The 24,965-nt window shown below is 43.7% G+C and overlaps 1 protein-coding gene across 5 annotated transcripts in view; it reads right to left on the reverse strand.

The window, feature by feature from the left end:
• LOC137355646 (frizzled-3) overlaps positions 1 to 24,965 on the reverse strand; it is a 118,918-nt gene that overhangs the window by 35,713 nt on the left and 58,240 nt on the right. For 4 of the 5 annotated variants that reach the window (XM_068021024.1, XM_068021029.1, XM_068021057.1 and 1 more), the window contains 2 exons: positions 13,032 to 13,228; positions 5,243 to 6,260 (listed from right to left, as the gene is read on the reverse strand). In XM_068021024.1, the coding sequence (XP_067877125.1) occupies positions 5,243 to 6,260; positions 13,032 to 13,228 (1,215 nt within the window). Of the gene's footprint in view, positions 1 to 5,242; positions 6,261 to 13,031; positions 13,229 to 19,345; positions 19,518 to 24,965 lie in introns of those variants that run through there. The other variant, XM_068021037.1, reaches the window with a different exon arrangement.

Below are 24,965 nucleotides of genomic sequence, written 5' to 3' on the forward strand. Positions count from 1 at the left end.
ACAAGGGGAACCCTGTCACGGTTCTGGGAGGGAGGGGAAGGGGTGAGGGTAGAGGTGCGTGGAATGGGTCGGACACGGTTGAGGGCCCTGTCAACCACAGTGGGGGGAAATCCTCGGTTGAGGAAAAAGGAGGTCATATCAGAAGCACCGTCATGGAAGGTAGCATCATCAGAGCAGATGCGTCGGAGACGGAGAAACTGGGAGAATGGAATGGAGTCCTTACAGGAGGTAGGGTGTGAAGAAGTGTAGTCGAGGTAGCTGTGGGAGTCAGTGGGCTTATAATGGATATTGGTAGACAACCTATCCCCAGAGATGGAGACAGAGAAGTCGAGGAAGGGAAGGGAAGTGTCAGAGATGGACCATGTAAAGGTGAGAGAAGGGTGGAAATTGGAAGCAAAGTTGATAAAGTTTTCGAGTTCGGGGCGGGAGCAGGAAACGGCACCGATACAGTCATCAATGTACCGGAAAAAGAGTTGGGGGAGGGGGCCTGAGTAGGACTGGAACAAAGAATGCTCGACATATCCCACAAAAAGACAGGCATAACTAGGACCCATGCGGGTACCCATAGCGACACCTTTTACTTGAAGGAAGTGCGTGGAGTTGAAGGAGAAGTTGTTCAATGTGAGAACAAGTTCAGCCAGGCGGAGGAGGGTGGTGGTGGATGGGGACTGGTTGGGCCTCTGTTCCAGGAAGAAGCGGAGAGCCCTCAAACCATCCTGGTGGGGGATGGAGGTGTAGAGCGATTGGACGTCCATAGTGAAGAGGAGGCGGTTGGGACCAGGAAACTGGAAATTGTCAAAATGACGTAGGGCGTCAGAAGAGTCACGGATGTAGGTGGGAAGAGACTGCACCAGCGGAGAAAAGATAGAGTCGAGATAGGAAGAAATAAGTTCAGTTGGGCAGGAGCAGGCTGACACAATGGGTCTGCCGGGACAGTCCCGTTTGTGGATTTTGGGAAGGAGATAGAAGCGGGCTGTCCGGGGTTGCGGGACTATGAGGTTGGAAGCTGTAGAGGGAAGATCTCCAGAGGAGATGAGGTCAGTGACAGTCCTTTGGATGGTGGCTTGATGTTCGGTGGTGGGGTCATGGTCCAGAGGGAGGTAGGAAGAGGTGTCTGTGAGTTGCCGTTGAGCTACCTAAAAATAAGGTGTCAGTGCTTGACAACGGAGTGGCTTACTAGGCCTGCTGATCAGCGCAAGCAGCACGAGATAGAACTAAGCGATCCCACAACTAACTTAGATCAGATCAAAGCTTTGCAGTCCTGCCACATCAGTCATGAATGGTGGCGGACAATTAAACAACTAACCAGAGAAGGAGGCTCCACAAATATCCCACCCTCAATGATAAGGGAGCATAGCATGTCAGTGCAAAAGACAAGGCTGAAGCATTTGCAAACATCTTCAGCCAGAAGTGCCGAGAGGATGATCCATCTTGGCCTCCTACTGAGGTCCCCAGCAGATGCCAGTCTTCAGCCAATTCGATTCACTCCAGTGGTATCAAGAAGTGGCTGAATGCACTGGACACAGCAAAGGCCACAGGCCCAGACAACTCCCTGCTGTAGTGCTGAAGACCTGTGCTCCAGAATTAGCCATGCCTCCAGCCAAGCTGTTCCAATACAGCTAAAACACTGGCATCTATCCAATATGGAAAACTGCCCAGGGTTGTTTTGTTCACAAAATGCAGGACAAATCCAATTTGGCCAATTCTGCCCCATCAGTCTACTCTCGATCAGCAGCTAATTGATGGAGAGTATTGTTGACAGTGCTATCAAGCGGCACCAATTCAGCAGTAACCTGCTCACTGACGCTCAGTTTGGGTTGCATCAGGGCCACTTGGCTCCAGACCTCATTATAGCCTTGGTCTAAACTTGGACAAAAGAGCTGAATTCCAGAAGTGAGGTTAAGATTAACTGCCCTTCACATCAAAGCAGCATCTGACCAAGTGTGGTATCAAGGAACACTAGCAAAATTGAAGTCAATGGGAATCAGGGTGAAAATTCTGCATTGGTTGAAGTCATACCTAGCACAAAGGAAGATGGTTGTAGTTGTTGGAAGCCAATCACCTTACCCCAGGACATCCCTGCAGGAGTTCCTCAGAGTAGTGTCCTAGGCCCAACCATCTTCAGCTGTTTCAATGACCCTCTGTCCATCATAAGATCTGAAGTGTGGATAATTTCACAATGTTCAGTACCATTTGTGACTCCTTAGATACTGAAGCAGTCAGTGTTCTCATACAGCAAGACCCGGACAATATCCAGACTTGGGAAGATAACTGGCAAGTAACATTCATGCCACACAAGTGCTAGGCATTGACCATCTCAAACAAGAGAGAATCTAAACCATCCCCCCTTGACATTCTGCAACATTACCATTGCTGAATCCCCCACCATCAACATCCTGGAGTTACCGTTGACCAGAAACTTAACTGGACCAGCCATATGAATACTGTGGTAACAGTAGGAGGTCAGTGGCTGGGAATTCTGCAGTGATTAACTTACCTCCTGATTCACGAAAGCCTATCATCTACAAGGTAGAAGTCAGGAGTTTGATGGCATACTCCCCACTTGCCTGAATGGGTGCAACTTCAACCACACTGATTAAGCTCAACACTTCCAGGAGACAGTAGCCTGCTTAATTGGCACCCCCATCCCTCCACCACCAGTGCACAGTGGCAGCAGTGTGTACCATCTACTAGATGCACTGCAGCAACTCGTCAAGGCTCCTTTGACAGCACCTCCCAAATCCGCGACCTCTATGACCGCTAACACTTAGAACAAGGGCAGCAGATGCATTTTATATTCCTCACGTTCATATGCATATAGATCATCATCTGCAAGTTCTCCTCCAAGCTAGAAGCCATCCTGACTTGGGACTATACTGCCATTCCTTTACTGTCGCTAGGTCAAAATCCTGGCATTCCCTCCCCAACAGCACTATGAATGCACCTATGCCGCATGGACTGCAGCTGTTCACAAAAGCAGCTCACGACCAAGTGCCCAAAGGCAATTTGGGATGGACAAATAAATGCTGGCCTTGCTAGAGAAGCTCACATTACATGAACAAATATAGAAAAAAAAAACTAAACTCATTACAAACTTTTTCCATACAGCTTTTGGGGTTCGGGGTGGGGGCAGTGGGGTTGGGTGAAGAGACGGAATCATACTGTAATGTCTCTTTGCTATAGTAGGTCCTTAGGTACAGTTCCATAGAGACCAGAGCTGCAACATTCCCTCCTCCACAACACTGAATTGAAGCAAGGAAGAGTACTTTCTAGGGTGCATTCCCCAAACCAGAACAATCTCCCATTTTCTTTGTGTTATAAAAGTCTTAAATTACTCAACTGATTTTATTAGAATATGAGTAATCAATAAATAAATTAATATTTATGAGACCTCACTGTAGTTGGGCTTTACGCTCAGCACTTCTTGTTCTTGAATAATCTGGTTCCTGGAGCTGAGTTCAGTCTGAATACTGTCACTTGTCCTCTACTTCAATTTAACAAGAAAAACACCTGGTCTCATTTTGTTTTCCTTTGCACATAAGGTGACACATATTTTAGCTCAATATCTAATTAAGCATAGTAGCAAGTGTGAGCAATGGGAATTGAGATATATGTAGATGATAGAAGGGAGGCAGACACTGCAAAGCACTCAAACTCATTTCTCTGCCAAAATCACAGCAATAAATCAACATATACCGGTCACAGAAATACCATAACGTTTCAGCACAAATTGGTTGTTTTTTGTCCTCACTCCAGCTATCTGTACAATTGCGAATACTAAAAGTCAGCTAACATTAGCAGCACATGTTAGAAACAAATATCTTGGCCTGACTTCAAAACAATAATTGCACTCCGGAGTTACAATGATCTAAACAGTTTTATGTTGACAGAAGTCAGGCTATGTAAGATGACTTCCAAGCCACATTGCATCACATAATAAATGATAAATCACAATCTATTTTCTTCCTACACTGTGGTCATTAGTGCCCTGGGTTATCTTTTTGTACTTGTCCCATGATTCAAACATTCATATCCTAAATGCTCTTTCTTACATCTTCACTGTTAAGATAAGGTTCCCTCAACCAACACCTAAAACAGATTAATAACAAGAAATGCTGGAACCACTCAGCAGGTCTGGCAGCATCTGTGGAAAGAGAAGCAGAGTTAACGTTTCGGGTCAGTGACCCTTCTTCGGAACTGACAAATATTAAAATTGTCACAGGTTATAAGCAAGTGAGGTGGGGGTGGGGCAAGAGATAATCAAAGGAGAAGGTGTAGATTGGACAAGGCCACATAACTGACCAAAAGGTCATGGAGCAAAGGCAAACAATATGTTAATGGTGTGTTGAAAGACAAAGCATTAGTACAGAAAAGGTGTTAACGGACTGAATATTGAACAGCAAGTGCAAACATGAAAAAAAACTTGCTGCTGTTCAATATTCAGTCCGTTAACACCTTTTCTGTACTAATGCTTTGTCTTTCAACACACCATTAACATATTGTTTGCCTTTGCTCCATGACCTTTTGGTCAGTTATGTGGCCTTGTCCAATCTACACCTTCTCCTTTGATTATCTCTTGCCCCACCCCCACCTCACTTGCTTATAACTTGTGACATTTTTAATATTTGTCAGTTCCGAAGAAGGGTCACTGACCCGAAACATTATCTCTGCTTCTCTTTCCACAGATGCTGCCAGACCTGCTGAGTGGTTCCAGCATTTCTTGTTTTTATTTCAGATTTCCAGCATCCACAGTATTTTGCTTTTATTACCTAAAAGAGATTATCTGGTCATTTATTTCACCAGTGTGTGTGAGCTTGCTGTGTGTGAATTGATTGCTGCATTTTCTACATTGCAACAGTCAGCACAATTCAGAAGTACTTCATTGGCTGTAAAGCACTTTGGGAAGTCTTGAGGTCAGGAAAGGTGCTATATAAATGAAAGACTTTCTTCTATTCATTAGGTATTAGATATTATTTATCACATACAAGTGACATTTATGTATATCCAAACTCAAACATATATATAAAAAGATACACAATTGCTGAAGTCGGTATATGTTTCTTCAGCGATTAGACAGTAATGTAGGGCATCAGTGAATACAGTTTGAAGCTGCAGGACCAATATTAACAGTTCATTAGTCACAGATTACAGAAAAGTTTACCACCTCATACTACTGGTCAATTGTGATATCTACTTTCCGTACTTATTGCTTTCCAACTTGAATAGTGAAGCATTGACATACCTGGTAAGGGCAGGGAATGTGGTATTCACGACAACGTTCCTGAATCCATGTCGTCTCCCATACAGTACGGAACGCTTGCTCATAAAAGTAACATCCAATTACAACAAGGAGTGGCACAAGGTAGAGAACGCTGAAGACACCAATACGGATCATGAACTTCACCAACTTGTCCTGGTTCTCTTTTTCCAGTGGGATTTCGATCCGTACACGGTTCAGGGATATTATACCTGCCAGCAGCAAAGAAACCCCCACCACCACATAGAGGCACAGAGGAGCCAAAACAAAGTATCGCAGCGCATCAACATCATACAGTCCAACAAAGCAAACACCACTGATGTTGTCCCCTTCAATTTTGTTCATGGCGAGGAGAACAATAGTGAGGGTTCCTGGGATCCCCCAGGCACTTGCATGGAACAGTAATGCTTTCTTCTCTATGGCCTCACTGCCCCACTTGGGAACAGCAGCCAAAAACCATGTGATGGTAAGGATGACCCACCAGACACTGCCTGCCATCGTAAAGAAGTAAAGTACCATAAACAGCATGGTACATGCCTTATTGTGAGAACCTTGTGTCACTGTAGACGCTTTATAAACTGAAGGATCATTTCTGTTGCAGGCAATTGTGTCTTCTAGAAGAAACCCAATAAAAAACACCAAGGAAACCATCATGTAACAGACTGCGTAAAATATGATTGGCCGCTCTGGATAGCGGAATCGCTTCACATCAATGAGGAAAGTGAGAAAGGTGAAGAGTGTGGCAGACAGGCAGACGATGGATATCACACCGATGAAGTACCTGGCAAAAGAAAGCTCTTCACGTCTGAAATACATGTTAGGACAGGGCGGTGAACAGTCGGAGACCCCCAGGAAGGAATAGCCAAGCTCAGGATCGATTTTCAATTCCCGTGGGCACCAAAAACCATAGTCCCTCTGCACAGCCATTGGGGCTTCCTCTGTGGGATCACCACCTAAAACAGAGTCAGTTTGGCGTGGATAGGCTTCATCACAGTCTGGAAATCTGCAGGATAGAAAAAGTGAATCTGAAAATCAGTTGATTATTACTCAGTTTTCTATATACAGGTATCCAATTCTCACTTAGTACACCCATTCCCACTTAAAGATTCTGTCTGGAAGAATTATGGCTAAAATTAATTTAAAAAAAACTTGTGCTCAAGTGCTGCTGACAACATCAGAGAGATTTAGATTGGAGAACATAAGTTAACAAGGCAAGAGGTCTGAATGACCATACACACCTAGAATCTGATAGAATGATTCTATCTATATGGCTGTCAGCTAAAGTCTTTTGCACCAAATGGTGAAGAAATCGCCAAGTTCCTCTCCGAAACCATTGTTGTCACTGCCATCTTTATCTAGAGTACAGCTTTAAAGTCAGTAATTGCCAATAGGTATGGTCCAGTGCCTATAATCTGATAACTTATGGTAAACATAGCATGCTTGGGAGGCTCAGGTGACTTTGGACCTATGGCTCCAAAAACTCTCCACCACTCAGCTTCCCTTGCCTCATATCTGGATCTGTTGTAGACTTATTGAAAGAGACCGATTTCTACAATTAGTCAACAACTTCATTATCATTGCATCATGCGACTACCAGGGTGGTAGAAGGCGAATGAGATGAACTGTGATCTAGAAAGGACCACTGCTTTTCTTGATCTATATTAATAACCTAGACTTGGGTGTGCAGGACATAATTGCAAAAGTTGCAGATGACATAAAAGTTGGAAACATTGTGAACAGTGAAGAGGATAGTGATAGACTTCAAGAGGATACAGACAGGTTTGTGGAATGGCAGACACGTGACAGATGGAATTTAATGCCGAGAAGTGCAAAGTGATACATTTTGTTAGGAAGAATGAGGAAAAGTGATATAAACTGAAGAGTATAATTCTGAGTGGGATGCAGGAGGAGAGGGATCTGGGGGTACATGTACACAAATCGTTAAAGCTGGCAGGGCAGATTGAGAAAGCATACAGCGTAAGGCATACAGGATCCTGGGTTTTATAAATACAGGCATAGAATACAAAAGCAAAGAAGTTAGTGAGCCTTTATAAAACACTTGTTTGGCCTCAATTGCAGTACAGTGTCCAATTCGGAAGGATGTGAAGGTATTGGAGAAGGTATAGAAGAGATTTATGAGAATGGTTCCAGAGATGAGAAATTTCAGTTACATGGATAGATTGGAGAGGCTGGGACTGTTCTCCTTAAAGAGAAGGTTGAGGGGGGATTTGATAGAGGTGTTCAAAATCATTAAGGGTCTGGACAGAGTAGAAAGGGAGAAACTGTTCCCATTGGTAGAAGAGTTTAGGACAATGGACATAGATTTAAAGTGATCGGCAAAAGAACCAAAGGCAACATGAGGGAAAACATTTTTACGCAGCGAGTGGTTAGGATCTGGAGTACAATGCCTGTGTGTGTATTGGATGCAGATTCAATTGTGGCTTTCAAAAAGGGAATTGGATAATTATCTGAACAGAAAAGATTTGCAGGGCTATGGGGAAAAGGCGGTGGAATGGGACTAGCCGAGATGCTCTTGCAGAGGGCCAGCATGGACGCAACCGGCCAAATGGCTTGTTTCTGTGCTGTGCTATGATATGATTCTAAACTCCCATCTTCCTACCCAGCTTACAGACCATTCCATTATAGTATGCCTGTATGCGAGTTCATATTCTTTTCTTCCCTATCCTTTGGTTCTGCTCCTTTTAATTGTTGTTCATCTGCCATTTTCTCCCAGTTCTAGTAATGGTTTATACCTGAACAATTACCTTGTCTGCTCTCGCCACAGATGTGGACTGACAGGTTGGCTTCCGCCATTTTCTGTTTCTTCAAATAATTTAACTGGTCTCAACATTTGGAGCCGTATGGGTGCAAGAGGCTGACAGAATACACTTGCAGATCATGTAGCCGGTTCTGCAAACTGAGAAGAAGCTGCTCTGACTGAGAACTGGACTATAATTCTCATTTCCCACATGGCTTCAGGGATCCCCTGGTGAACAGGAATAACTGGAGGGATGAGATTCACCCACTTCTTCGTTGGACAAAATGTCAACTCAATTTTTTAAAAAAAGGGTGCTACAAGTACATGAATTCCTCTGAATTTATCTCCTTTTGCCTAAACACAGAAAGACCATCGAGCAGAGGTAAGCATCTGCCAAAGACAAAACTGGAGCAGAGGGGAGCCTATTGTGCAGCTGGCATTTATAAGTTGGTCACTTGCTAATTCTCAACCTAAAAAAGTGCAGAGCACAGAAAGGACAAATAAGAGGGTGAGGAAACAAAATCAGTTAGTAGATTGCTTGTACCCATGCTAGGTCTGTCGGATTAGATATGACCATTTTAGTTAAGTATCATACAAGAAATATAACTGATCCAAATCATGCCAGATAGCCAACAAGATTTTTATTTGGTATTTATTTTGTTCCCAATTTTTCTAATCACACCTTCATATTTTCTTTCCCTCCCTAACCTTCACAACACTCTTCGAAGAAATTCAAGACTTGGCCTGCGATTGTCCATTCCTTCGTGATAGCCCAACTGAGATTATAATCTGGTCTACATGGAACAGTGGTCAGGAATCTGAATTTATGCTCTGAACAATGCAAGCAAACAAATATATTACATTATTGGACTGCCCGTTTAAGGGGACATAAAACAAGTGACATAGTGGTACCGCACATTGGTACTTCAATATACTGTTTGTGGAGTGGATCTTTGGCAGACAACAAGCAAGACTTAGAAGACATTTGTAATTAGTTCAGAGTCTAAATGACGTATTTTCTAGCTATGGATTCAAGATCTATTCCAGAGACTGGAATACATATTCCTATCGGCTTCTTTCGTGCAGTACTGAAGGAGTGCTAAATTGTTGAAGGTGTTGTCTTTCGACATCAAGAAGACGCTTCTGCTCTAGACTACACTGGCTATAATCGCAAGATCCAACTTTGCTCTCTGATTTTCTGCTCTTTTGTGATATTTAAAGTACCTTTGATCAGTCTACTGCCCTTCCCCCACTACTGCTGCGATTGAGAGATTATTCCCCACCTGGGCTAAAGAACAAACCTCTGCTGCTTCTGGACTTTAGGGGATCTTCCAAATTCGCCTTCATCTCTTTTATCCTGCAACTGAATCTGCACACCTCCTGGATCTTCATTCCTATGAAAATATCTCCAGCAGTGCATCCTCTGATACTCTCCCCTCAAACAGCTTCATTTGCTACACATTTCTGCAGCTGATTTTTTCAAACGTCCCTTACTTCCACCTTTGATGCCCTAGCCCACAATAAAAATATCAGTCTCTCTCAGCATGGTCATTCCCCCGATACAGCCCTGATCTCTGCTCCCTCAAGTCCAAAAGATGCAGACTTGGAAGGATATGGCGGACAACAGGTTTAGCCATCCACCGCCAGATCTGTGTGGACCATATAAAGCACTATCCGGTCCTGCTCTCGCCTGCTAAAACAATTCATTATTCCAGGATAATCTTGGAATGCAAAGGTAACCCCTGGTTTCTTTTCTCCACTGCAAACCTTCTGAGAAGGTGGTGGAGGCAGGTTCAACTGAAGCATTCAAAAGGGAATTAGACAGTTATATGGAAAGGAAGAACGTGCAGGGTTATGGGGAGAAGGCGGGGGAATGGAACGGAGGGAATTGCTCTTTCGGAGAGCCAGTGCAGACACGATGAGTCGAATGGCCTCCTTCTGCACTCTTACGATTCTGTGATCTGTAAACTCCTCTCCCCTCCACCCTCACTTCCAACAAGAAGTGCAAGGAGCTCAGACTTCTTTGTCACTAAGATGGAGACCATCTGATCAGCTGCCTCTGCTGCGTCCCTCCCTTCCATTAATCCACCTGGTCAAACTTCTTCTAAAGCTCCCTCTGCCCTAGCCCTGAACTCGCATCTTTCCCTAGTTTCTGTCCTATCTCCACTCATGCCCTCTCTAAGCTAATCTTGTCCATGAGACCCACCAGTGTTCCCTCAATTCTATTCCTACTAAACTGATCACCCAACTTCCCCTCCTGGTCCCCGTATTAACCGATACTGTTAAAGGATCTCTCTCTTCAGATGTTGTCCCTTTCTCATTAGCAGTTCAGGGAAGACTAATTCCAGGGATGAAGGGCTTTTCTTATGAAGAAATGTTCAACAGGGTGGGCCTATACCTGTTGGAGTTTAGAAGAATGAGAGGTGATCTCATCAAATCCCTTCAGAATCTTAAGTTTCAATAACAGTGGATACCGGAAAGACATTTCCTCTTGTGGCGAAGACTAGAACTAGGGGGCACAGTGTAAGAATAAGAGGTCTGTCTCCCTTTTAAGGAGGAGATGAGGAGAATTTTTTTTCCTCAAAGGATCATTAGTCTGTGGAATTCTCTTCCCTAGAAAGCAGTGGAGGCTGGGTCATTGAATTTTTCAAGGTTGAGTTAGATTTTTGATAGACAAGGGAGTCAAGGGATATGGGGGTTGTGGGGGGGGGGGGGGGAAGAGACACAGTTGAGGGCACAACCAGATCTTATCAAATGGCAGAGCAGACGCAAAGGGCCGAATGGCCTACTCCTACGTCCTATGTTCTCCTTTAAATATGCCAAGATCACCCCTCTCCTCAAATAAACAACCCTTGACCTCAACATCCTCGCAAACCCTGCTCCATCTCCAACCTCCCTTTCCTCTCCAAAGTCCTTGAACGTGTTGTCGCCTTCCAATTTTTCCTGGAGCTCCATTTTTGAATCATTCCAATCAGGCTTCTACTTCTGCCACAGTACCAAAACAGCTCTTACCAAAGTCACAAAAAATAACCTTCCCTCCTCATCCTTCTCGACCTGCCTTCAGCCTTTGACACGGTTGACCACACCATTCTCCTCCAACTCTCACTGTCATCCAGCTGGGTGGGACTGCTCTCACCTGGTTCCATTCTTATCCATCAAATCATACTTACTTTGTTTAATAATGTTCCTGTGAAGTGCCTTGGGATATTTTATTACATTATTCAAAATATAAGTTGTTGTTCGGATGAGATGTTTAACTGAGGCCCTCTCTGCCCATGGCACTCCTTGGAGAGCAAAGGAGTTCGCAGAGTCTCCTGGCCATCATTTTTCCTTCAATTAATGCAACTGTTCCAATTATCACATTTGCTGTTTTTGGGACCTTGCTGTGCACAAATGGGTCATTGCGCTTCATCTGTTTATATAGCAACAGTCACTAAACCTCAAAGGCAATCATTGTCTTTGAAATGCTTTGGGACATACTGAGGAGGTGACAGACACGATTTAAATGCCTGTGTTATCTTCTTTCTTTTAAACTCAAGCTGTTTTTGTTCCACTCATTAAATATTCAGATTACAAATTTCTAACACCTTCCAGTCATCTTACTTGGAGGAGTGAAGGGGGTGGGGAAAGAAGCCTGCGGCAGGTAGGATCCTTTGCCAAATAGCCAGTGTGTGTGCCTTTTTTAATGGGTCAACCAGGAAGTTACAGCAGTAAATCTCTGCAGGTTACTGACTGCAGGTGGTAAAGTAGATACTGGCGTAGGAATGGGGGCATACATATAGAAAGGAAAAACAGTACTCAATAAAAAACAGACAGTACTTATAATTAAAAAAGGAAATGCTGGAAATTCAAAGGACTCCCAGCTGGAAAAAGATAAATTGACACTTCACCAAACGAACTTCGTGGGTCCTGTGTCAGAACTTGTAACAGTAACTTTTAATGAATCAAGTGTGTCACAGGTAAATGTCAAAGACCAGAGATAGTTTTCTTAAACCTTTCAATGAAGCACTGGGTAGTGCAGAAGATTGGAACGCTGTTCATTTGTCAGTGAAGCCTGTATTAAAACCTAGCCCAGACTAAAAGAAAGTATTCTTTCTCCGTGGATGCAAGAATCCTAAACAAAATAAGCTGAGGCATTTTCAAACCTGTTCATGCGGGGTGCAGTTACATTGCAAAGCTATCCAAATATCTGTGAAAACTGGCAGTCAGATTGCTGGGAGAAGTTCAGGTCTCCTAAATGGGACACTGCTGTAGGTAGGGATTAAAAGATCATCCTGCATTTATCTGGCACCTTTCACAAACTCAGGGCATCCCAAAGTGCTTTACAACCAATGATTAAAGGAGAACTTTACCTAAATTGCTTTATAATCTTAAAAGCCATCAGAAAATTTCATGCAGATCAAAAGGCATCTCTTAGTCTTTCTACTTTATAATTGTAGGTCAGAAATGATGTATGCACATTTTCACCATCAGAAACTTCATTCCAATGGCAGCAGCAACTCAGGTGATTGACTCAGCCTCCCTCCCAGTCATTAGTGAACACAATACTATGCCACTTAAAAAAAGGTCTCAACACAATATATCTGCTTTCAAGCTGCCTACAATCAGCAGTTGCAAAGTATGGAACAGTAGTAAAAATAGTTGTACAGACATTACTAAGTGTACACAAACTCATTGCATCAGAGGAGTTTTTTTTGTACTCTAGGCAGGATAATAAGGTGCATAGAGCGACACCTGAAATAAAGAGGAATCCCATGACATTTACCATGATGGTTGCTAAGAGCTTAAACAATGTTATAAACCTGAAAAACAGAAAATACCAGGTCAGGCAACACTTGGAAGAGAAAGCAAGGTGAATGCTTTTGGGAGAGATTCTTTATTCAGTCATGATTACCTATTTCTCGCTCCCATGAGGTGACTGACCTGCTGGGTATCTTCAGCATTTTCTGTCACATTTCCAATATCGTATCTTTCTCACCACCTTGGTGGCTCATAAAGGTTAACTTTCTTTCTTACTTTATACACTCCATCTCCTCTGGCCACATGACTCCAAACATCTCCATCAGCTTATGACACTCCACATACGCTCGCTGACACAGCTTACGACATGGCAGTGTAATACGCCCATACTCCATGCAAATTGGGGCGTACATTGCACACAGGAACGGCTGTAAGTCCCGGGAACATTCCAAGTTTACAAGAGGGTGGAAAGGCTGAAAGAAAAAAAGATGCACACATGTAAGGTTACAAAGTTCTATTCAGAGAACCTGACACAGTCAAATTCATTTAGAATGATCAGTCATGATCAAAAGACAATTGAAACTAAATCCCCATCTTATTCACTGCAATATGATATATTCAAAGATCAACCTGATAGTTGTCCAGTCAAATATTTTGAATTGGGTTCTGTTTCATTCCAAGCTCATTTAAGATCAATCCTCCCCATTCCCCCAAACTTATAACAAACCAGCAATGTTTATATTAAACAAGCATAGCCACTGTGTGGAGAGTATAATTATTTTCTAGCAGGCTAAATATCAAATAGGATAGTTGGCTCTGACAACTTCAGCAGGTTGGCTAAAAGGGTAGGGCTGCAACTCCAGGAATCACCATCACTTCCAGAACAAGGGTAACACTATTATTCTGTTAAGTTTACTAACTTTTCTAGGGGTTTTATTTTCTCCCAACATATTTGAAAGAAAGTTTTATTTCCAGAAGAATACCAGGAATAGCTTTGTGGGGTAGAGGACCAGGGAGGAAAGAGAAACAAAAATGGGATATAAATTAGATTATACCCTGTACCAGTTATCCAACCATACCATGTCACAGAAGAGTGAATATTTTGCATATACATCTCCAACAAAACTGGGATTTCAGTGTGGTCCTAGCACTGACCCTTGGGGACCACCACTGTCCCCATCCTCCAGTCTGAAAAACAATAATTTAATCACGACTCACTATTTTCTGTCCTTAAGCCAATTTTTCATCAAAGCTGACACTGGCCCTCCTATTCAATGAGCCTCAAGGCTTTCTTATAATCCACAAAGACAAAATCCATTGCTTTCCCTTCATCAACCTTCTCTGTTACTTCATCAAAAAAATCAATTAGCCAAATAGGTTTTGCCTTTTACAAATCCATGCTGGCTCTCCTTATAAAATTAACGCAAACCTCTCTGTGCCTGTTAATTTGTTCTGATTGTTTCTAAAACCTTGTCCACCAGAGATGTTAAACTCTGCAGTTACTGTCCTTGCACCCTTTCTTGAATAAGGGCATCAAATTTGTCACTCTTCAATCCTCTGGCACCTCTCTCGTTTCTAGGGGCGACTGGAAGATTATGTCTAGCCCTTCCACTATCTCCAGCCCCTCTTCCTTTGGCAACCTGGGATGCAAGCCAAGCGACTTATCCACTCTAAGGATAGCCAGCCTTTCCAGTACATCCTCCCTCTCAATTTTCACCCCATCCATTACCTCTACCATCTCTGCTTCCACCGATATTTTCCCAGCATCCTCTTCTTTAGCAAACACTAATAAAAAGTACTCATTATCCCAAACAGGCCTCACTCCACCTCTTACTACCCACTTACTATTTATATGCCGGTAGAAGATTTTTAGGTTCCCTTTTATGTTAATTGCCATTCTATTCTCATAATCTCTCTTTGCCAGTCGTATTTTCCTCTTCACTTCCCCATTCAACTTACTGTATTTGACCTGGTTCTCACTTAAAGAATTCACCTGACATGCTTTATACACCCTCTTTTTTGTGTCATCACGTTCTCTATCTCCCTCGTCATCCAAGGAGCCCTGGCTTCGGAATCTTTACCTTTCACCCTTGCTGAAATTTACCTAGCCTGTACCTGAAACATCTCCTCTTTAAAGATCACCATTGTTCCAGTACAGATTTTCCTGTCAATTTTGGTTCCATTTTATGGGGGAAGATGATGGCATAGTGTTAATGTCATTGGACTAGTAATCCAGAGGCCCAGGCCAGTGCAGAGGGTGAAATTTGAATTCAATGAATGAAGATTAATTAAAAGCTAATCTAATGGTGACCATGAAACCATTGCTGTCAAAACCCATATGGTTCCCTAATATCCTTTAAGGAAGGAAATCTGTCATCCTTACCTGGTCTGTGACTCCAGATCCAAAGCAATGTGGTAGACTCTTAAATGGCCTAGCAAGCCACTCAGACTTTGTAGCAGTTTGATACAACTAAGAAAAGGAACGAAACCGGGCAGACCACCCGGTATTGACCTAGGCACTGGAAACTACAACAGTAAACCCAGCCCTGTCGACCCTGCAAAGTCTTTCTTACCAACATCTGGGGGCTTGTGCCAAAATTGGGACAGCTGTCCCACAGACTAGTCAAGCACTATCCTGGCATAGTCATAATCATTGAATTATACCTTATAATGTCCCAGACACCATCACCATTCCTGGGTATGGCCTGTCCCACCGGCAGGTAGTGGCACAGTGGATTATAGTCGGGAGGGAGTTGCCCTGGGAGTCCTCAATGACTCAGGACCCCATGAAGTCTCATGGCATCAGGTCAACCATGGGCAAGGAAACCTCCTGCTGATTACCACCCACCGCTCCCCTTCTCGGCTGACGAATCAATGCCTCCCCATGTTGAACACCAAATGGAAGGAGGACTGAGGGCAACAAGGGCATAGAATGTACTCTGGGTAGGAACTTCAACATCCATCACCAAGAGTGGGTTGGTAGCACCACAACTGACCGAGCTGGCAGAGTCCTAAAGGACATTGCTGTTAAACTGGATGTGCAGCAGGTAGTGAGGGAACCAACAAAAGGGGAAAAATCTACTCGACCTTGTCCTCACCAATCTACAAATGCATCTGTCCATGACAGTATTTGCAGGAGTGACCACTGCACAGTCCTTGTGGAGACCAAGTTCCGTTTTCACATTGAAGATACCCACTATCATGTTGCGTGGCACTACCACCGTGCTAAATGGGATCGATTTTGAACAGATCTAGCAACTCAAAACCAGGCATCCATGAGGTGCTGTGGGCCATCAGCAGCAAAATTGTATTCAACCACAATCCGTAACCTCATGTCTCGGCACACCTCCCACTCTTCCATTACCATCAAGTCGGGGGACCAATCCTGGTTCAAAGACGACATGCCAGGAGCAGCACCAGGCATACCTAAAAATGAGGTGCCACCCTGGTGAAGCTACAACGCAGGACTACACGCATACCAAACAGCAGAAGCAGCATGCGATAGACAGGGCTAAGCAATCCCACAACCAGCGGATCACATCTAAGCTGTGCAGTACTGCCGCATTCAGTCGTGAATTGTGGTGGACAATAAAAACAACTAACAGAGGAGGAGGCTACACAAATGATGGGGGCAGCCCAGCACGTCAGTGTAAAAGACAATTTGCATCCATCTTCAGCCAGAAGTGCTGAGTGGATGATCCATCTCAGCCTCCTCCTGAGGTCCCCAGCAAAACTAGAGTCAATGGAAATCAGGGGGTAAACTCTCTGCTGATTAGAGTCATACCCAGGTTGTGGTTGTTGGAGGTCAATCATCTCAATCCCAGGACATTACTGCAGGAGTTCCTCAGAGTAGTGTCCTAGGCCCAATCACCTTCAGCTGCTTCATCAATGACCTTCCCTCCATTATAAGGTCAGAGTGGGGATGTTTGCTGATGATCGCACAACATTCAGCACCATTCGCAAATCCTCAGATACTGAAGCAGCCTGTATCCAGATGCAGCAAGACCTGAACAACATCCAGGCTTGGTTGATAAGTGGCAAGTAACATTCGCACCACATAAGTGCCAGGCAATGACCATCTCAAACAAGAGAGAATCTAACCATCTCCCTTTGATGTTCAATTGCATTAGCATCGCTGAATTGCCCACTATCAACATCCTATAGGTTACCATTGACTGGAAACTGAAATGGACCAGCCACACAAATACTATGGCTCCAAGAGCAGGTCAGAGGCTCGGAATTCTGCAGTGAGTAACTCACTTTCTGTCTCTCCAGTGCCTGTCAACCATTTACAAGGCATAAGTCAGGAGTGAGAAAGAATACTTTCAACTTGCTTGGATGGATGCAGCTCCAACACTCAAGAAGCTAGACATCATCTAGGACAAGGCTGCCCACTTGATTGGCACCCCAATCACCACCTTCAACACTTACTCCCTTCACCACCAGTACACAATGGCAGCAGTGTGTACCATTTACAAGATGCATTGCAGCAACCCACCAAGACTGCTTCGACAGCACCTTCCAAACCTAAAACCTCTACCACCTAGAAGGACAAGGGCAGCAGACGCACGAGAACACCATCACCTGCAAGTTCCCCTCCAAGCCACACACCATCCTGATTTGGAACTATATAACCATTTCTTCACTGTCGCTGGTCAAAATCCTGGAACACCCTTCCTAACAGCATTGTTGGTGTACCTAAACGCCAAGGACTGCTGCGGTTCAAGAAGGCAGCTCACCACCACCTTCTCAAGGGCAGTTAGGTATGGGCAATAAATGCTGGCATAACCAATGATGCCCACATCTCACAAACGAATAAATTGAAAAAAAAACCCTGGCTAGATTCCCCTCTCATCCCATTGAAGTTAGCCCTTTTGCAATTTAGAATTTCTACTTTAGATTGTTCTTTGCGCTTCTCTATTGCTAATCTAAAACTTATGATACAATGATCACTCTTACTCAAGTGTTCCCCCACAGCCACTTGGTCATTTCCTCCTCTCTATCTCTCACTATGTGGAGGCCTATAGAATATCCCCAGTAATGATCATCTCCTTTTTGCTTTTCAACTCCAACCAAATGGATTCTGTCCTTGCCCCTTCAAGGACATCCCCTCTTTCACATACTGCAACATCTTCCTTAATCCATACTACTACCCGACCTCCCATTTTTCCTTCCCTATCTTTTCTGAGCACTTTATAGCCTTTAATATTAAGCACCTAGTCTCACCATTTTAAGTCACGTTTCCATTATTGTCACAACATCGTATTCCCACACAGCTATTTGCGCTTGTAGCTCACCAATCTTATTCACCGCCCTTTGTGCATTTACATTCATGTATTGTAATCCCACCTTTGCATTCCTCCGAGTCTGCTCCTATCGAACAGAGTACTACTTCCTTCTTTAGTACTATCCAACACTTTCACTCCTTTATGCACCTTATTCTTCTATATGCTGGTGCCCATCACCCTGCCAATTTCGTTTAAACCCTCACCAACAACACTAGTGAATCCCTCTGGAAGGACATTGATCCCAGTCCTGCTCAGGTGCAACCCGCCCCTTTTGAACAAGTCGCAGAACTCGTCCCAATGTCCCAAGAATCTAAAGTGCTCTCTCCTGCACCATGCCTCAAGCTATGCATTGATCCTCCCGATCTTCCTATTTTTACTCACTAGCACGAGGCATTAGGAGTAATCCAGAGATCACCATCTTCAAGATCCTACTTTTTAAACTTCCTCCCCAGCTCTGAAAAATCTGACCAAAGGACCTCAATACCTGCTCTATGTTGTTGGTACCAACGTGTACCACAACATCTGGCTCTCCCCTCCCTCTGCAGAATACTGTGCACCCTCTCCGGTGATATCCTTCACCATAGCACCAGGGAGACAATACACCATGAAGGTCTCATGACAGTTACAGAAATGCCTGTTTGTTCCCCTAACTATGGAATCTCCTACAGCGACTGCATTTCTACTCTTTGCTGTTTTTTCCTGTGCAGTCTCTTGCCCATTGGTGCATGGTCAGGACTGCACTCCTTCAGGGAGTTGCTACTCCCAGCAGTCTCCAATGCTCAGTACCAGTTTGAGAGTGGCACACACCACAAAGAATCCTGTACCTCCTGCCGCTTCCTACTCTTCCGGATGGCCACCCAACTATTATCCTGAATTCTCACTGCCTGTGGGGTGGCCACCTCCTGGAATGCATGATCCAGGAAACTCTCCTGCTCCCTTATGCACCGTAGTGACTGCAGCTTCCCCTCAAGCTTGGAAATCCTCAGCTCTGGGTCAAGCAGCTGGAGGTACTTCCTACACACGTGGTTGCCCAAGACACGAGGTGACCTGAAGTTCCCATATGGTGTGGGAATTGCAAGCAACAGGTCTCAGCTGGCCATCCACGATCTAAGGAAAAATCTCTATTCCCTCTTTTGCAATTTAGTTAGTACCTTGTATAAAGTATCAATTTTAATTAAGGCTTCTAGATCTGCTTAGTACTAATCCTCTTTATTTTTTGCTTTTTAAAAAAAAAATTCTGCTACCTTTTCTATAGTGGATAGCATTTTGAAGCCAAAGATACTAAGTCTGTGGAGCAGTTACCTTTCATCAATGAGCATACAAGCTCTCGACCATGATAATGGAATTGGCTTTCTTCTTCCCTCATGAGGGTACCCCCTCCCCTCCAAAGTGACTCCTGCTGCAAAGTGTATGTGTGGATGTTGAGGTGGCGCAGTATTAGAATTGACTGTGATGTTCCTCAATGTCCATGTTCTGGCAGTGTTCACTTGCTAAACTCACAGGGAAAGCATTTGTGGCATCTGGAAACTTAACGTACTCTGAGGAGAAAATAAAATTCGAGAACTGCAATGTTGAATATAAAATTGTTTACCAAATCATGCGTACTAAAGGAAACCACTTTGTAGATACTTTCAAACATGATACGACACCTTCCTTGCCTGGAGTCAAGAAAAACATTTCAAAGAACTATTCACTAGAATCCCTGTATTTATTTTAAGTGATTAAATGAGTGCTAATGACAAAGCTGTTCCATGAATATAGGAAGTTAAGTGCCTTCATATCTAATTACACCTCTTAGCAGCACCTTGGGGTGTTTTTCCACATTAAAGGTGCTGTGCCAATGCAAGTTGCATTGATGTTTCTGTAGTTTGAGCAACAGGACATCCAGCATTTTGGCTTCCCATTAAAATGGGGGTCTATAATTCTGCCTCGAAATCAACAAACTATCTTTGGCAAAATAAACATTAGGGAGTTGGCGCACAGGCATCAGACTCCTTGGTGAACTACAGCAACGCTATTGGAAGATCGGCTTTAATGTGTCAAGCGGGTGAAATTAGTGCTGAGGCAGCTCAGGTTACAATTCACATTACTGATGTTAGTTCATTTCTTATATAAGCAGACCTCAAGAACCCCTCCAACTCTTCTTCTTCTTTGGCCTCTTTGTCTCGAGAGACAATGGGTAAGCGCCAGGAGGCGGTCAGTGGTTTGTGAAGCAGCGCTTGGAGTGGCTATAAAGGCCAATTCTAGAATGACAGACTCTTCCACAGGTGCTGCAGATAAAATTGGTTGTCGGGGCTGTTACACAGTTGGCTCTCCCCTTGCAACCCCTCCAACTCTAGTCCTTAAATATCATCAGTAACTGCACAGTAAAACAGAGGAAGACAGAACGAGACAACCCCAAAGGATGTTACAGTTAAAAAGTCAAGCATTTCTGAGTGTTAGATGATTTAGTATTTCACAGGTGAAAAGGCATCAGATAATTATGGGACTTTTTGCCAAATTTCAACAGTATACCTCCTATAGGCTGAAGGAAATACAAGTAATTCTTTGTATCTGTTTGATCTCTCAAAGAGGTCCTGATGAAGATTTAATTCTCAAAACATTTCAGTACAAAGAACAAAGAACAGTACAGCATAGGAACAGGCCATTTGGCCCTCCAAGCCTGCGCCGATCTTGATGCCTGCCTAAACTAAAACCTTCTGTACCTCCGGTGACCGTATCCCTCTATTCCCATCCTATTCATGTATTTGTCAAGATGCCTCTTGAATGTCGCTATCGTACCTGCTTCCACCACCTCCCCCGGCAGCAGGTTCCAAGCACTCACCACCCTCTCAAAGAACTTGCCTCGCACATCCCCTCTAAACTTTGCCCCTCTCACCTTAAATCTACGTCCCCTAGTAACTGACTCTTCCACCCTGGGAAAAAGCTTCTGACTATCCATTCTGTCTATGCTGCTCATAACTTTGTAAACCTCTATCATGTCGCCCCTCCACCTCCATCGTTCCAGTGAAAACAATCTGAGTTTATCCAACCTCTCCTCATAGCTAATGCCCTCTAGACCAGGCAACATCCTGGTAAACCTCTTCTGTACGCTCTCCAAAGCCTCCACGTCCTTCTGGTAGTGTGGCGACCAGAATTGCACGCAGTATTCGAAGTGTGGCCTAACTAAAGTTCTGTACAGCTGCAGCATGACTTGCCAATTTTTATACTCTATGCCCCGACCGATGAAGGCAATCATGCCGTATGCCTTCTTGACTACCTTATCCACCTGCGTTGCCACTTTGTGACCTGTGGACCTGTACGCCCAAATCTCTCTGCCTGTCAATACTTCTAAGGGTTCTGCCATTTACTGTATACTTCCCACCTGCATTAGACCTTCCAAAATGCATTACCTCACATTTGTCCGGATTAAACTCCATCTGCCATTTCTTTGCCCAAGTCTCCAACCGATCTATATCCTGCTGTATCCTCTGACAATCCTCAACACTATCCGCAACTCCACCAACCTTTGTGTCGTCTGCAAACTCACTAATCAGACCAGCTACATTTTCCTCCAAATCATTTATATATAATACCAACAGCAAAGGTCCCAGCACTGATCCCTGCGGAACACCACTAGTCAAAGCCCTCCATTCAGAAAAGCACCCTTCCACTGCTACCCTCTGTCTTCTACGACTGAGCCAGTTCTGTATCCATCTTGCCAGCTCACCTCTGATCCCGTGAGACTTCACCTTTTGTACCAGTCTGCCATGAGGGACCTTGTCAAAGGCTTTACTGAAGTCCATGTAGACAACATCCACTGCCCTTTCTTCATCAATCATCTTTGTCACTTCCTCAAAAAACTCAATCAAATTAGTGAGACACGACCTCCCCTTCACAAAACCATGCTGCCTCTTGCTAATAAGTCCATTTGTTTCCAAATGGGAGTAAATCCTGTCACGAGGAATCCTCTCTAATAATTTCCCTACCACTGACGCAAGGCTCATCGGCCTATAATTTCCTGGATTATCCTTGCTACCCTTCTTAAACAAAGGAACAACATTGGCTATTCTCCAGTCCTCTGGGACCTCACCTGTAGCCAATGAGGATGCAAAGATTTCTGTCAAGGCGCCAGCAATTTCTTCCCTTGCCTCCCTCAGTATTCTGGGGTAGATCCCATCAGGCCCTGGGGACTTATCTACCTTAATGCTTTGCAAGACACCCAACACCTCCTCCTTTTTGATAATGAGATGACTGACTATCTACCCTTCCCCAGGCTCATCATCCACCAAGTCCTTCTCCTTGGTGAATACTGATGCAAAGTACTCATTTAGTACCTCACCCATTTCCTCTGGCTCCACACAGATTCCCTTCTCTGTCCTTGAGTGGGCCAACCCTTTCCCTAGTTACCCTCTTGCTCTTTATATACGTATAAAAAGCCTTGGGATTTTCCTTAATCCTGTTTGCCAATGACTTTTCATGACCCCTTTGAGCCCTCCTGACTCCTTGCTTAAGTTCCTTCCTCCTGTCTTTATATTCCTCAAGGGATTAGTCTGTTCCTAGCCTTCCAGCCCTTACGAATGCTTCCTTTTTCTTTTTGACTAGGCTCACAATATCCCGCGTTATCCAAGGTTCCCGAAATTTGCCAAATCAAATCTTTATTACCAAAATGATTGCCAGCACAGCTCTACAAGATATGTTTATCTGCAAGAAACTCTTTCAGAGGAATTAAGCAAAACATTAAATCAATTTTGACAACTGCAATATACCGCACACTCCGAACAAAGGATACAATTACCACTAGCTTAATATCAGTTATTTTAACCATGACATCCTTCAACCCGATTACATTAAATAATCTGAAAACCACAGAAGCGAGTCTGCTGGTCGCGCTGCAGCTGTGGTACAAACTGGACAAACATGTAAATCCCAACCCCAGGGAACGGTATCAGCCTTGAAACACCCTCCACACCCAACTCCTCCAGTTTCAGGCTCCCTTCTCCACTCAGGAATGCCCTGCATTGTACAGTGCTTTGCCTGTTGTGGGCTCTGACTCTCCTCCTTCACAGAAATTAATGCCACAGGGGTGGCCCCCCCACTCATTTAATTAAAACACAAAGCAGCTCAGTGCCGAGGTCAGGACAGTTCCTGCTGCTGCAGAATGGAAGGGCAGGGGGAGGGGTGGAGGAAGAAAGAAGTGTTCTTGTACAAGTCATTTGAATTTCAAAAGACTTTCCAGCCCTTACAGAATTGCATGTTCTTTGTCTCACAAATGAAATGAAAATAAGACTTCCTTGCACAATCATGCTACACCATCTGATGAGTAATTCAAGATAGCTGCTGGTGATTTCTTCCTTCCCCTCTACAGCAAACACAACACATATGGAAATGAACCTTGGAACTCTCCAACCCAGAGGGTTGTGGATGCGCCATCTGAGTATATTCAAGGCTGAGATAGACAGATTTTTGGCCTCTCAGGGAATCATGAGATATGGGGAGTTGTGGGAAGGGGTGGGGGAAGTGAAGTGAAGTTGCGGCAGATGATCAGCCATGATTGTACTAAATGGCGAGCAGGCTTGAAAGGCCGTGTGGTCTACTGCTGCTCCTATTTCTTGTTTGTATGTTAACATCGATACATAATAGAAACTGGAGGGAGGAGAAATGAGAAGCAGGAAGAAAAAACAAGTTTAAAATGATCCTATGGCACCAACTGCCAACTTCATCGTTGCAATGAGCACATTCTACTCTGCTATGCAGCTGCTTGTATAACATTTGCTATAATTACAGTAGCTCTACAGCCAGCAGTGCACAGCGGAATGCAACGTGTGCTTTCGGAACAGAATGATAATGGGCTAGTTTTATTAACAAGAAAAACATTCTACAGTGATATTGACAGGTAAGCAGTATGCCTGCTGTTGACAGCAATCAGAAGGACTATACAAAATTAAAATTGAGTTTTTTGTGGGTCTCATGAGCTGCAGCACTACTTTAAATTAAACCCTTGGCGGCAGATTCCATCTCAGGCTGTCAAGTTCCTCAATTAGGAATGGCAGCAGCGCCTAAAGCAAACAGGCACGATTCGTCACAGGTCTCCATTTGAATGCTGCTCCCTGGACTCTCCTGATCCTTCCTTCTCATTCCATTGTGTCTCCCCGCAGGCGAGGATTTACTTTATCTCACTTATCTTCAGGACTACTCATAATAATGGAAAGAGTCATATTCTGTTTTTATTACCTAGGGTTCCAAGATGCTGTCTACTGCTTTTGGATTACACTTAACAATTCCATCCATTTCTAATTAGGACTACTGCTTTACTGATTACTAACATTTCAACTTATTACATGAATTATAGAATTTCCTGGGATTCGGGGGACCCATTTTATTCCATGATTATGTTCATTTTCAGAGGAAAACTACAAATCAATGAGTAAAGACAGATTTGGGCTGTTTTCTGCACTATGTAACTATCCTATTGGAATGTGTTGAGATCAGTATTACCCTCAATAACTGAAGTTGCTGTATATATTTGACCATTCCCCATTGTCCTGCTGCTTCATAATCACTGATGACTTCTGGCAGTAGACTGACAGATGCTTAAGAAGGTGCATGAATCACTTTGCACATTTGAGTTTGTATTTATGTGGTTCGTAACTCACTTAGCATATTTAATTCCCCAGTTAATACTTAATTCCATTAGTTTCAAGTGTTTAGGGAGAACATGATTTTGTTTAAAAAAAAGTACGCAGATCGCTATCGCCCCCTCTCACACATTCATAATACCATGCTAATAAGCCCCGATTAGTTCTTTTGTGAATTAGGAAAATAATTTAAAATGTAACAACGTTAGCTACATACGTTGGTGAATTCACTTTTAAAAATAGCCTTCACACCCTATGTTTATATGTATCATTATAGAAGTGAAGTCTAATATTTCCCCAACTTT

Source organism: Heterodontus francisci, chromosome 3 (genome assembly GCF_036365525.1).
Source record: "Heterodontus francisci isolate sHetFra1 chromosome 3, sHetFra1.hap1, whole genome shotgun sequence".
In the NCBI taxonomy this organism is placed as follows: Eukaryota; Metazoa; Chordata; class Chondrichthyes; order Heterodontiformes; family Heterodontidae; genus Heterodontus; species Heterodontus francisci.